At 42.8% G+C, this 15025-nt stretch overlaps 1 protein-coding gene and 1 pseudogene across 3 annotated transcripts; both read left to right on the forward strand.

Moving 5' to 3' along the window:
* Positions 1–1583: 1583 nt before the first annotated feature.
* On the forward strand, positions 1584–7715 carry LOC149976934 (uncharacterized; annotated as a pseudogene).
* On the forward strand, positions 4204–14924 carry LOC110492318 (E3 ubiquitin-protein ligase ARIH2). Of its 3 annotated transcripts, none has more exons than XM_021566532.3 (16): positions 4204–4329; positions 7629–8110; positions 8492–8559; positions 8679–8751; positions 8979–9120; positions 9443–9564; positions 10176–10285; positions 10966–11083; positions 11188–11238; positions 11666–11687; positions 11839–11990; positions 12603–12746; positions 12977–13045; positions 13320–13364; positions 14130–14246; positions 14441–14924. In XM_021566532.3, the coding sequence occupies exons 2-16, from the start codon at positions 7847–7849 to the stop codon at positions 14510–14512; spliced, it is 1569 nt and encodes a 522-aa protein (XP_021422207.1). In that variant the 5' UTR covers positions 4204–4329; positions 7629–7846; the 3' UTR covers positions 14513–14924. The 3 variants fall into 3 exon arrangements, with proteins under 3 accessions (XP_021422207.1, XP_021422208.1, XP_090059612.1); XM_090203486.1 differs by lacking the exon at positions 13320–13364 and adding an exon at positions 4799–4841 and having other exon boundaries at positions 4229–4329; XM_021566533.3 differs by lacking the exon at positions 13320–13364.
* Positions 14925–15025: the final 101 nt, after the last annotated feature.

Below are 15025 nucleotides of genomic sequence, written 5' to 3' on the forward strand. Positions count from 1 at the left end.
AAGATATAAAACTGTATTTTTTTGTGAAGAATCAACAACAAGTGGGACACAATCATGAAGTGGAACGACATTTATTGGATATTTCAAACTTTTTTAACAAATCAAAAACTGAAAAATTGGGCGTGCAAAATTATTCAGCCCCTTTACTTTCAGTGCAGCAAACTCTCTCCAGAAGTTCAGTGAGAATCTCTGAATGATCCAATGTTGACCTAAATGACTAATGATGATAAATACAATCCACCTGTGTGTAATCAAGTCTCCGTATAAATGCACCTGCACTGTGATAGTCTCAGAGGTCCGTTAAAAGCGCAGAGAGCATCATGAAGAACAAGGAACACACCAGGCAGGTCCGAGATACTGTTGTGAAGAAGATAATCTTAAGATAATCTTAAGATAATCTTAAAATAATATTGAAATGGAAGGAGTATCAGACCACTGCAAATCTACCAAGACCTGGCCGTCCCTCTAAACTTTCAGCTCATACAAGAAGAAGACTGATCAGAGATGCAGCCAAGAGGCCCATGATCACTCTGGATGAACTGCAGAGATCTACAGCTGAGGTGGGAGACTCTGTCCATAGGACAACAATCAGTTGTATATTGCACAAATCTGGCCTTTATGGAAGAGTGGCAAGAAGAAAGCCATTTCTTAAAGATATCCATAAAAAGTGTAGTTTAAAGTTTGCCACAAGCCACCTGGGAGACACACCAAACATGTGGAAGAAGGTGCACTGGTCAGATGAAACCAAAATTGAACTTTTTGGCAACAATGCAAGACGTTATGTTTGGCGTAAAAGCAACACAGCTCATCACCCTGAACACACACCATCCCCACTGTCAAACATGGTGGTGGCAGCATCATGGTTTGGGCCTGCTTTTCTTCAGCAGGGACAGGGAAGATGGTTAAAATTGATGGGAAGATGGATGGAGCCAAATACAGGACCATTCTGGAAGAAAACCTGATGGAGTCTGCAAAAGACCTGAGACTGGGATGGAGATTTGTCTTCCAACAAGACAATGATCCAAAACATAAAGCAAAATCTACAATGGAATGGTTCAAAAATAAACATATCCAGGTGTTAGAATGGCCAAGTCAAAGTCCAGACCTGAATCCAATTGAGAATCTGTGGAAAGAACTGAAAACTGCTGTTCACAAATGCTCTCCATCCAACCTCACTGAGCTCGAGCTGTTTTGCAAGGAGGAATGGGAAAAAATGTCAGTCTCTCGATGTGCAAAACTGATAGAGACATACCCCAAGCGACTTACAGCTGTAATCGCAGCAAAAGGTGGCGCTACAAAGTATTAACTTAAGGGGGCTGAATAATTTTGCACGCCCAATTTTTCAGTTTTTGATTTGTTAAAAAAGTTTGAAATATCCAATAAATGTCGTTCCACTTCATGATTGTGTCCCACTTGTTGTTGATTCTTCACAAAAAAATACAGTTTTATATCTTTATGTTTGAAGCCTGAAATGTGGCAAAAGGTCGCAAAATTCAAGGGGGCCGAATACTTTCGCAAGGCACTGTATACCCTTGTTATAGTTCATAGGCTCTGTGTGTGTCCTTATCTGATCCAAATCTCTTCCTCATAGCAAGGCAGCCTCAGGTAGCCTGCCTGGAAAGAGTCCCTTGCAGAATAAACCTCCCAAAGAGATCCCCTCAGAGCCCAAGGTCTCCCCAGGGACCAAGAGACCTTAGGGGGGAAGGGCAAGAGAGGAGGGAAGAAGGCAAAAAAGAAAGAGTCAGGGGAGACTGAGACAGGTTTTTCAGTGGGACAGAAACCCAGTAACTCCCAAGTGCCGCAGCATAGCCTTGAAGGTGAGTTAGAAAGAGAGCAGTGAAAGGGAGGGACCCAGTGACGGGGAGGAGTTACAGCTGACCAATGAGGAGGACATCGAGGCATCTGAGGAGCCAAAGCCATCAGGGCCAAGAAAGGGAAAGGAGGCAAGAGTTCAGCTTCATAGAGAAGAAGTAGTGGAGGCAAGAAGAAAGTGAAGAGGGGGATGAGGATTGGGAGGGAGATGGGGGAGAAGGGGATGAAGCCGGCCAGGAGGAAGGGTGAAGACGAGTGGTTGAAGGTCTACCTGGAGAAGACTGGGTGCTGGTTGTGTGTGGGTGGGGCACCCACTGTTCTCCAAGCAGGCCATGTAGCCCATAAGCTACGTGGTAGTTGTGGATGGAGACAGTCACATGAAGGATCTGGGCAGCAAGTACGACCCCACCTGAATGACCTTCACCAGAACGTGGGAAGTGATGAATCCAGGAGGAAACAGGTGAGAATGAGACGCACATCCACACACTTTCATTTATACAGCTTGGCATATACACTCCTCTCTGCTCTAGCTTCAGGGGAAGTTGCTGGACAAGCTGTTACCCACATCAATAGCAGATTACTCTAAAAAAAACCTTGTGTGTGTATATTACAGTGTATTAACCATTGAGTTAGGTGTATGTTTGTTTTCTCCAGGTGCCTCGTAATGACTTTGGCAACGTGTTCCTGTTCAAGCCCTGCATGTTGCCAGTAGGTTGTGTCATTCTTCAACTGCCAAACCTCAAGAGTAGCTAAGAAGCTGGACATGGACTGTGCCTCTGCTGTCACTGGCTTTGACTTCCACCGTGGTGTCTACTTTCATGCTGTGTACGTGTTTCCTTGTCTGTGTGTTTGTATGTGCATATGTATGGTTGTGGAATTGTTTGTTTCTGACATGTATGTTGATGTTACATAGTATGTTTCTGTGTGTTTATTTTCTAGAACGGATGGCTACATTGTGTGTGTGTGTGAGGAGCATGAGGAGATCCTGAGTTCAGCTTGGGTGGAAGACCAAGAGATCCAGAGATATAGTAGAAAGAGGTGAGTTATAGTGTGTCTGAATGTGTTTGTGAAAACACAATTAGCTCAAAGCTCACCTTTTGTAACCGCCACTCTTATTGTACAGTTGTATTTAAATAAATGCATATTTTATGCAATTAATCCTCTTTATAGAGGTGTCTTTTTTAAACATATACTACAGTGTAGTACAGACAATGTTTGTTATGTTAGTGCTGCTCATATTTTGTTCACATGTATCTTGTGTGTCTTTTCCAGAAGCAGGAAAAGAGAGCCGTGTCTAGCTGGACTCTGCTGGTGAAGGCCCTGCCGATCAGGGAGACACTCCAGCGGTGCTATGGGAAGAAAGGCCCAACAGCCGGGGGAGGACTGGACCAACTGAAGGGCCAGAATGGGGACAGGGTCTGTCGTCTGAAGGGGAGGGGGATGAGGAGCGTAGGCAGCTGCTGCCACACTGGCACAGACTTGGCCCCAGGACAGTGGCACAGGGGGACCAAACGGGAGAAAAGGGTCCCGTTCGAGAAAGTATGTGTTCTTCATGTTTCCAGAATGGATCAGAGCCAATATTCACAATGTGTTTCAGTGCGGATCTAGAATCTGTTTAGCCTTTTAGATCATAATGAATAAGATTACATGGACAGGGAGGACCAGATCCTAAATCAGCACTCCTACTTTAAGACACTATGAATACAGGCCCAGAAATAGGTCAGACAGACAGGTGTTCCGTGATTAGTGTTGCGTGATTCTCGGTTCCTGATGTCTTACAGGAGATGTAGGTCATTGTAATCCCTGTGGACCAAGACCTACAAAGCAGCCTGGCACAAACTCAAATCTGTACTGCTGCAGGTGGTGGACTCTCAATGTAAACTGATTTCCTTCAACCCCCCCATTACACTCCTATTCTCTAGAGAGAGAAAAAGAAGCTGCTGGTGTGTGTATGTTTGTACAGGCACGTAAATGGTGGAGCTCAGTTGTTTGTCTCTACTCTATATTGGTATAAATAATGTTTCTGTATCAAAAATATTTTTCAAAGATTATTTTATGAAAATAAAAAATGTCACAGTATTGTTCCCATAATGAGTCAAAGACCGCCACTGAGTCATACAGCCAAGAATGCACCCTCAGTTTTACAAAGGCATTCAGAGCTTGGAATATATTTTTTTACACTGCATTACTTTTGTTCGTGCAGTCTGACCAGAGACAGTTCTTAAAATGTTTTAATGGACTGCTCCTACTTGTTAGCTAAATGTATTGCCATTAAAAGACTGGGAAATTATTTAAATGTAGATTCATTTGTAAATTCACCAGAAACTAATGTCACACAGTCTATTTATATTTGGGTCCCGTCTTGAAAAACAGAACTGGCCAATGGTAGTCATACCTGGCGACACGGAAGTGGCGTAAATTGTGAATATTCGTGTACTTCCTGTCTTCTGCTTTACTGGGGGTGCTGATCGAGAATTGGTTTTGTTTTGTAGAGCCAGGTTTGGCTTCAATTGCAAGGTAAGTATAGACAGCAGTAATTGGTGGGAAGATATATGCTAACGATAAAGCGGAGTAGTTTGTTAATGAGCCCCAGATGGCCTTGTTTATATACCAATCTCCGGCCTAGAGTGTGAGACGCGGTTGCGAAGGGGCTCCAGCTACTCGTTAGCTAGCTAACTAGCTAGCTATCAGCTGTGGATAATTCCAGGGTGGAACAATGGCACAGCTGTTTTTAAAAAATTATTATTATTATTTTTTACCTCGCCTAGGTCTAGCATATCGTATTTGATGGGTTATTAAACTACTTGATGGGTTATTAAACTACTACTATTACTATATTGCTATCTAACGTTAATATGTAGCACCCCAAGTGCTACATATTTAAAAAAAAAACTCTAACATAATTGTTTTAATCAAATGGATACGAAACTATTTAAGAAATAAGAATTGTATTTAGAATATAATCCCTAATTAAATATTCCAACAGATTGGTGGTCAAGCTATTTTACTCAAATGCAACGGTGATGTGGGTAAGATCCCTATTAAGCTTTCTAACTAAGTACCAACTTTTCCCCAAATAGATATACAGTACCAGTCAAATTGACACATTTTACTCATTCCAGAGTTTCTTTATTTTTATTATTTTCTACATTGTAGAATAATAGTGAAGACCATCAAACTATGAAATTACACATGTGGAATCATTTAGTAACCTATTTTTTTTTTAAACAAATCATTATATTTTAGGTTCTTAAAAGTAGCCACCCTTTGCCTTGACAGCTTTGCACACTCTTGGCATTCTCTCAACCAGCTTCACCTGGAATGCTTTTCCAACGGTCTTGAAAGATTTCCCCAATATGCTGAGTACTTGTTGGCTGCTTTTCCTTCACCCTGCAGTCCAAACCATCTCAATTTGGTAGAGGTCAGGTGATCTCATGCAGCTGGGTGAGAGAATGCCAAGAGTGTGCAAAGCTGTCAAGACAAAGGGTGGCTACTTTGAAGAATCTCAAATATAAAATATATTTAGATTTGTCTAACACTTTTTTTTTTTTTTTGCTTACGACATGATTCCATATGTGTTATTTTATAGTTTGGATGTCTTCACTATTATTCTACAATGTAGAAAATAGTAAAAATAAAGAAACCCTTGACTGAGTAGGTGTGTCCAAACTTTTGACTGGTACTGTACTTTCTGGAATAATAAAGACATAAAATACAAAAATACGTGTGTTTCCAGAACTGGTTTGACAACAGCGTTGGGTTAAACAATTGTTGAATAATGATGATTATCCAGAATTCATGAATACATAATGTTACATTCACTCCTGAGGAGTATCAAATTGTTGTTAGAGCTGTCCCTGAAGGTGCTATTCTTCTTTTAGGATAATATAACAGTACTCCAAGTGCAACTGTTGAGGATTTTGTAGCCTCAATTCAGTTAGAAAGAATTGACATTATAAACTATAAATGTAATAATATACATACATAATATACATGTATGTATGAAAACTCTAAGATGTTACTATTGTATGGCAGCCCCCCGCACCTCTGATTCAGAGGGGTTGGGTTAAATGCAGAAGACACATTTAAGTTGTATGCATTGAGTTGTAGAACTGACTATTCCCTCTGCTAGAATATACTGGAATGCAGCCCTAGGACAAGTAAACTGGGACAGTTTTGTTGTTGTCTGGCAAATATTGTATATCTAATAATGTGAAAGAAGTATCATACAAACTCATTCATAGAATCTACCCTGTAAAGACCTTTATTATACACAGATTTAAAATAGCTATTGATAACAAGTGTGTATTTTGTGGTTGTGACACAGACTCTTGACCATTTATTTTGGGACTGTTCTTATGTCAGAAGATATTGGAGTGAGTTTGAAGATTTAAAAAAAAAACACTATAAATGCTAATTTTAAAGACTGATGTTTTATTTTTATCCAAATTATATGGCCCCTGATTTAAACTTGAATTTTAAATATATTTTTCATGGAAGGTTATTTTGCCATAAAATGAAGTGGGTGAAGAACAAACCCCTTTTCATATTGTTTGACATAATTAAAAAATAATGTTTCAATTATATCAGTAATTGATATAATCTACACTCCCCTAGTTACATTTAGTTGAAAGTTTAGTATTTGGACCCATATTCCTAGAATGCAATGACTACATCAAGCTTGTGACTACAAACTTGTTGGATGCGTTTAGTTTTGGTTGTTTAACATTATGTTGTGCCATATAGAAATTAATGGTAGATCATGGAGGCATCCACATTAATGTAGAAGTGTTCAGAAACAAGTTTTATATTTTTATTTACGATAAAAGTGACACTACATGATTTACTATTAATTTCTATTGGGCACAACATAATCCAAAACGCAACCAAACAAACTGCAAATCCATTCAACAAGTTGGTAGAAGAGTCACAAGGGGGGGGGGGGGGCTTATTTACATGAAAGAGGAAAACATCTGTTTTGAATATACCCTCAAATAAAAGGTGACATTCTGCACTGTCACCTCATTTGGAACATTTGATCTTAAATCCAAAATCTGTAGTATAGAGCCAAATTAAGTTTAGGGAGTGTATGTAAAGTTAAGAATGTCACCCTGCATAAGTGCCTATTTATAGCATGGAGAGAATGCGAACAAGCGTCTGGTACTGACCTGGGGCCAGGTCGATTTTGCAAGTCACAAATTACAACTCCTGGCTGCCCACTGTGGTGATCTTAAGCCTTCATGTTAATGCTGCATACGTGCATCACAACCTGTAGGACAGGATCAGATATCTGAGAGAGAACTACAATCACAACAGCGCCAACTACATCAAGGTGCTTTTGAGATTGCAAGTCATTAATTAGTTGGCAAACTAATCCTGTTTTTGGTTATTATGGCTAACTGGACTCTGTCATGCAGCTGCTCGTGTCTACTGTCCTACCAACTTGTCTGTACTGTAAAACATCGTAGCTAATCCTTTAAACTGCTTCATTAAGCTGTTACTCATGCGAGAGAGTAAATCTGAAGCTTTGGTTGGAGAGAAGTTTTACCGGATCTCTACTCAGTGAATCACACAAGTGGCTGGGTATTAGAGCAGACTGCTCTATCTTGTGCAGAGCGAGAACTTGACTGGAGTACAAGTTACATTGATCTAAGTCCAGAAGATTTAGATGAATCAACACCATGCCTGGCAAGCCATCTCTCCTCCCTGACCCAGTTCTTCTAGATCATGGAACTTGATTTCCTTATAAATCTCTTTAAAGTAACACTCAACCATGATATTTTTTCCCCCTTTCATCCCTCCCTCCTTTTCTACAGTTCTTTGTGTCCTCTGACCATCCACCTCGTCGGTTCCTCATGAAAGACGGGGAGTGTAACTTCTTCTGCTTCTTCCGTTGCTGCTGAGTGGTGTCGGGCTAGTCTGTGGAACCGTGTTCTCCGGGAGCTGTAGTTCCCCCGGTGACGCTGACGGCCGGAGAGCTGTCAGTCAGTCCCAGAGAGAGAGAGAGAGAGAGAGAGAGAGGCTCTGCCGGGGAATGTCTGTGGACATGAACAGCCAGGCCTCTGACAGCAATGAGGATGACTTCGGGGTCAACTCGGAGGAGGACGAGGATGACGACGGGGGTGACGATGAGGACCAGGGGGACATAGTGGACTACTACGACGGTGTGGCCGGAGACATGGAGCAGCAGGGGGCCGACTCGTTTGACCCAGAGGAGTACCAGTTCACCTGCCTCACCTACAGTGAGATCCAGAAGGTGCTCTGCAAGGAGGTCAACAGTATCGCCGCCATCCTGAAGGTTGGTGTTGGGCTTGTCTATGGGGTAGATGTTACCATTAACCACAGATCTAGGATCAGATTACCATTCCCTCAATTGTAACCATAACAATTAGAGGTGTGAAAATATCTGAGCCTAGGTTAGGTGGGCATGCATGATTAATTCCCATCAGAACGGGTGTGCTTTAGCCCAAATTAAATGGGGAACTGAAAAATCTGACCATATCAGTGGCAGGGTCACATGATATCTAGGTATAGGAGTTCCTTGTCGTCTCGGTGATTATTAGTTTGAAGAAGTATGTAAATAGTTGAAGTTGAGGGTGTGCAGCCTGCTGGGAACCGTTGTATTGATACGCTGCCTTCTCCTGATGCTCATGCTGCTCTCTCCCTCCTCTCTGGACAGGTTTTACCTGCTGTAGCCAAACTGGTCCTTGTGCATTTTCACTGGCAAGTGTCACAAATACTGGACAGGTAAACGCACACATGCATTGTCATACTCACTTATATTTTCATACACATGCATAGCAAATATTGTGATATACCTGTACTAATTCTATTTCTGATGCACTCATTTTTATTTTGCCTTTCAGATACAAGTCCAACTCATCTCAGTTGCTGTCTGAGGCCCAGGTCCAGCCCAGCAGCACCTGCAGATCAGTTCCTGTAAGAACTAAGAGTGCTCTTTTGTCTTAGTGAGTGTGTCTGTAATGTATTTGGGTAAAGTTAAAGGTGGTATCTGGAAAGGCAAGGCGACTCAATGTTCCAGTTGTGTAGGTGTTCTGAACTAAACACCAACTAAAAGGTCACTGACCAGATATGGTACTTGGGCCACTATTTGAGAATCACTGGTATGTAATATTGGTATGTTTTAATGTTTTGTGGGTCTGCAGACCCCTCAGTCCCTCCAGTGTGGGGTGTGTCTGCAGCTGGTTCGGAGGGATGCCCTGCTTGCGCTGCCCTGCCAGCACTCCTTCTGCAAAACATGCTGGGAGCAGCATTGCACTGTACTCGTCAAAGATGGGATGGGAGTGGGTAAGCAGCACTGCTAGGGATGATACGACCTGTCAAAGTGTTAAGTCAGGAGCTGGCTCTTCCTTTGAAGGGAGTGATGCGATAGGCTTTGAAGAGGACCCCTGGTGGGATATTTATTTACCACTATTTGATTGCTTTTATGTGCAATCAGATTCAGATGTATTGTTACCTTTTAGATGTTTTAGTAATAAATCAAATAAAACGTTATGCATGTGTTTCTCCAGATCATATATGTTTTAATGCTCTGTGTGTATGCATCATCTTCACACGTTCAAATGACGTGTGTGTGTTTGTGTGTGTGTGTGTTTGTGTGTGTGTGCAGGTATCTCCTGTATGGCTCAGGATTGTTCCCTCCAAATGCCAGAGGACTTTGTGCTCCCGCTGCTGCCTGGTGAGGAGCTGAAGGACAAGTATAGACGCTACCTCTTCAGGGACTATGTGGAGGTACAAGTCTTAGCATGTCCCTTTAGTGGTCTGTCTGGCTACTTGTTGGTGCTTCCCACTCAGTCTGCCCTCTTTCTATTAGTCTCCCAGTTTGCCTTTGTCTCTCACTACACCTTTTGTTCTTGGGACAACAAACAGGGAACAACCACACTGTCCGCATACACTGCTTTAATCATAATTTTTTACAATCAACCTCTTCATTTCTGTCATTCAGCTATTGTGTGTATGTTTATCAAGTGCTCTCCTCCTATTGAACATGTCTGTAACAATGGGAAAGGCCCAGTCCGTCTCTAGGCACTGCCGGTAAGGCCCAGTCCGTCTCTAAGCACTGCCGGTAAGGCCCAGTCGGTCTCTAAGCACTGCCGGTAAGGCCTAGTCGGTCTCTAAGCACTGCCGGTAAGGCCTAGTCGGTCTCTAAGCACTGCCGGTAAGGCCTAGTCGGTCTCTAAGCACTGCCGGTAAGGCCTAGTCGGTCTCTAAGCACTGCCGGTAAGGCCTAGTCGGTCTCTAAGCACTGCCGGTAAGGCCTAGTCGGTCTCTAAGCACTGCCGGTAAGGCCTAGTCGGTCTCTAAGCACTGCCGGTAAGGCCCAGTCTCTCGCCCTCCTTCAGAGCCACTTCCAGCTGCAGCTGTGTCCAGGGGCAGACTGTCCCATCGTCATCCAAGTGCAGGAGCCACGGGCCCGCAGAGTACAGTGCATCCGCTGCAATGAGGTCTTCTGGTGAGACTCACAGATGCCCGCACATACAGCTCTTACGCCCAGATGCCCGCACATACAGCTCTTACGCCCAGATGCCCGCACATACAGCTCTTACGCCCAGATGCCCGCACATACAGCTCTTACGCGCAGATGCCCGCACATACAGCTCTTACGCCCAGATGCCCGCACATACAGCTCTTACGCCCAGATGCCCGCACATACAGCTCTTACGCCCAGATGCCCGCACATACAGCTCTTACGCCCAGATGCCCGCACATACAGCTCTTACGCCCAGATGCCCGCACATACAGCTCTTACGCCCAGATGCCCGCACATACAGCTCTTACGCCCAGATGCCCGCACATACAGCTCTTACGCCCAGATGCCCGCACATACAGCTCTTACGCCCAGATGCCCGCACATACAGCTCTTACGCCCAGATGCCCGCACATACAGCTCTTACGCGCAGATGCCCGCACATACAGCTCTTACGCGCAGATGCCCGCACATACAGCTCTTACGCCCAGATGCCCGCACATACAGCTCTTACGCGCAGATGCCCGCACATACAGCTCTTACGCCCAGATTAATGCACAAGGTGTCAAATAGTATGCATCATGTCAGATGAACATATGCACTGATCATATCATTGACTCCCTGCAGATGCCCTTTTTAATGTTTCTCTCTACATCCGCCCTCAGTTTCAAATGCCGGATCATGTACCACGCCCCAACAGACTGCCCAACCATCCGAAGGTGGCTAACCAAATGTGCAGACGATTCAGAGACCGCCAACTACATCAGTGCACACACTAAAGATGTAAGACTGCACACACACACACACACACATTTAAAGCAATTGTGTGATTTTCCAATATTTTCCTTTGCTTTTGTACATAATGTTTAATATTGTGTATTTTTCAGTGTCCTAAGTGCAATATCTGCATTGAGAAGAATGGAGGCTGCAATCACATGGTGAGTGAGGATGGAATCCAGCATTATCTCAAGGTTATACCAACTATGGGCACATTGACATTTGTATTAGTGTTCTATAAATCTCTGGCACTTTAAGTCATTTCAAACTCTACATGTTCTTTATATTGTCTCTATTTAGTCAGGCTTTAAATGAATCAGACAGCTAGCTAGACAACTGCAGGACAACTAACATCTTATGACATCAGAATTATTCAAATAAAATTTTCCCAATTAGAATTCCCCTTGAGAGAGACTGCCTACTGCTTTCTTGCCGGGCTATATGCTGAATTCAGTAATGCTTTAGCTCCTGTCTTTATTCAGACCAGACACGTTGAAATACTAATGGATTCTAAAGTCATTGAACGATATTCTATGTAATGTTAGAGCTGCCAAATGACTGATGTTGCGTTTCCTCGGTCTGTTTCAGCAATGCTCCAAGTGCAAACACGGTATGTGTCAATTATACTTACAGCTTTGCACCTAATTAGCTTTTCTACTGATCATCATTTGTCAGTTCAACTGACTCCAGCCATATGTAGCCCATTTTGACATTCATATCATATAGTTTTTTCACTAATGTCAGCATCACTGTGTGTGTAGACTTCTGCTGGATGTGTCTGGGGGACTGGAAGACCCATGGCAGTGAGTACTATGAGTGCAGTCGCTACAAGGAGAACCCAGACATCGTCAACCAGAGCCAGCAGGCACAGGCCAGAGAGGCCCTCAAGAAATACCTCTTCTACTTTGAGAGGGTGAGATGCATACACACAAACATGCTACTACCACTGACAAGAACATATGACAGTCAAACTTCTGCTCACACTGAGTATTATGTGGAATTAAGTGAACCTTTCTGAAGTATCAAGATGTTTAATGTAAATAGATGACATTAACGACATCAAATCACTGCGTGGCCAGAGTAACTGTGTAAATCAGGTGGCCTGTGGTTTGTTTAGTACTTGGCACCACCACCATCAGCACCTGTAATGTCAACCAGAGCCATAAAATTTAGAATAAAATAAGAAAATATTAAATCAATACATACTGTGCACTTTCAAGGATAATATATACATGCATGTTCCTCAGTCACACATACTTACACAAAAGTAGTCTTCACATTCTCTTGTACTTTTAGATCATGGGAACTCAATCTCCCATACATGTTAAAAACAAATCTGTGAATGTTACAAGCCATGACGACATGTCAAATTAACACTGAGATGCCTCTCAGAATCACCCAAAACATGCTTATAAGTATGTGACTTTCTTGAGGGTGTGTCGTGTTTTATTTGATTACATTTTGTCTGTCATGTTTTCTTACTGTTTCTCCAGTCCAGACTGTGACCGTGTGTTTGTCTCTTTAGTGGGAGAACCACAATAAGAGTCTCCAGCTGGAGGCTCAGACGTACCAGCGGATCCAGGAGAAGATCCAAGAGCGGGTGATGAACAACCTGGGCACCTGGATAGACTGGCAGTACCTGCAGAACGCTGCCAAGCTGCTGGCCAAGGTACTACTGCCCCTGCCTGCCTCAGTCACACACAAAGGAAAAAACACACACATTAACACCGGAATGTATAGGGCTTTTCACACTACAAATTAGTATGTAACCGAGGCAGCACAGTTTGGTTCAGGTTGGCATTATGGTGTGAAAGGAGTATCTGTGTACTTATTTGACCTATTACACTGTGCTTAAACCAATAACAAGTCATGCTTATCTCTTATCTGTTTGTCCCACAGTGTCGCTACACACTGCAGTATACTTACCCCTACGCCTACTACATGGAGTCTGGTCCTCGTAAAAAACTGGTGAGAATCCTGTCTTGTTCTGTGTGTGTGTCAGTAGTATAAGCTAACAAAGGCTTAGTAAGCTATATTAAATATATCTAGTCAAATGCTAATTATCTATATTATAATAGCGTATGCCACTTAATTAACTGCGGGGGGGGGGTCGTCTCCCCTTACAATTTAGCCATGATTTATAAGGGGGGGAAAGCACGTTGTCCTGTTACATGCTACTGGTCATTTTATATTCCGCTGTGTTTTGTATTTTTGTTTATTTTTCCGGTTTTTGTGTTTTCAGAATGTTCGTTGCTGTGGGAGATCGTGCTGTCACAATGCATACGATGTAGGCAATTGTAGGCCAATTTGGAAACTGTAGAATGACTACATTACCCATAATACTCATTGACTGAACATTCCAAATTACCATTGCAATTATGCTGCGTTCAGTTGCTAGTCGGAACTAAGAAACTCAGAAATTTGACTTGGAAGCTCGTTGTAGAAACAAACTGTTTCCCACTTAAGTACCAGAACCAACCAATAGGACTCTCTATGCAAATAACTTGCATTCATTTGATTTCGGAGGTTCTGAGTTTCTGATAGGACTTGAATGCAGCATTATGCATCACAAGGCATTTATTGATCACAATAGTATTTATATTGTGTAGGGCAGGCCAGTAACCTTTGGACATAATTGCTTTAAAAGAGGGGAGGGGAATTCCACTCATATTTTTAAAGCTTTTATTTAGAAAGATTATAAATTACAAGGGGATACAGAGGAAAATGAGGGTAAACTTTTTTCTGGTGAGGAGTCACGTGATGAGAGTTACCACTCAGCCACAGCTCTGTACACCTACTTAAATTTGTAACCACATTTTCAGTATTGTACACACAGGATGACATTTAGCAGTGAGCAAAATAATAGCTTATTAGCAGCATGAATTTGTGCTTTGCAGGGGGGTTATTGCGTGAACGATTCTGTGACGGTTGCAGTCCACAAAGATGAAATTTAATTGATCAGATCCATAAATTAATGGGCAGGGTGCCGCTAGTTGCTTATGACATATCAAACATGCTGTCTGAAATGAATGTGTTTTTCTATCCTATTCAGTTTGAGTACCAGCAGGCCCAGCTTGAGGCAGAGATTGAGAACCTGTCTTGGAAGGTGGAGCGAGCAGACACCTACGAGAGAGGGAGTGAGGGGGAGCTGAGCGCCAATGACCGAGGGGTAAGAAAGGGGGGTTTGGGAGGTTTCCAGATTGGGACTTGCATTGGCTGGGATCACAGTGGAGTTGAGGGGTATTGGCATGTCTTGGGAAATCGGAAGGACCAAAAAGATGTTGCAGCATATTCATTTATTAGACCATTGTGTGAAGAATTTAACTCCTTCATAAGTCATTCATGACCCTCTGTTTCTCTCAGGATCTGGAGAATCAGATGCACATTGCTGAGCAGAGGAGACGCACGCTGCTGAAGGATTTTCACGACACCTGAAGTTACCATCCTACTGCAAAGCACCAACAGCTCCCTCCTTCATCCCTCCCTCATTAAGTGCTCTATTTGTCTGCTACAGGGTCTCAGAATGGCACAGTCCCCCCCCCCCCCCCCATTTAGATTTGTCAACAACGCCACATTCTTACACACTACACCATGAAATGAGAAAGCATGCACATGCTCGCGCGCTCACACACCTACACAAACACTCTTCAGAAAATAAAACAAATTCTTAATTTTCCTCCCACGCGGTCCCACCATCCTTCTACTTTTCTTTCTTCTCACATTGTTCACCTTTTTCTGGAAATGGCTGTTGATAGTTAGATCGTTTAAGAAACGGAAAATTAAAAAAATTCTGTAATTTTCCATGGTTGTACATTAATACAGATAGTTACTGAGTTTTTAAAACAAATGTGTTTCTTGTGTATTAATTATCACACACCAATGCCTGTAAGAGTTTGCAAGAGAGCAGAAACACACTGGCACCCAGGCTAGGTTCACCAGCAGTGGTGT

Source organism: Oncorhynchus mykiss, chromosome 16 (assembly GCF_057628025.1).
Source record: "Oncorhynchus mykiss isolate SJ-2025 chromosome 16, ASM5762802v1, whole genome shotgun sequence".
NCBI lineage: Eukaryota > Metazoa > Chordata > Actinopteri > Salmoniformes > Salmonidae > Oncorhynchus > Oncorhynchus mykiss.

Coding starts and splice junctions, on each gene's coding strand:
- LOC110492318 (XM_021566532.3), top strand. CDS start 7,847: ATGTCTGTGGACATGAACAGCCAGGCCTCTGACAGCAATGAGGATGAC. Junction 8,560..8,678: donor GTGTCACAAATACTGGACAG/GTAAACGCACAC, acceptor TTTGCCTTTCAG/ATACAAGTCCAACTCATCTC. Junction 14,247..14,440: donor TGAGCGCCAATGACCGAGGG/GTAAGAAAGGGG, acceptor TGTTTCTCTCAG/GATCTGGAGAATCAGATGCA.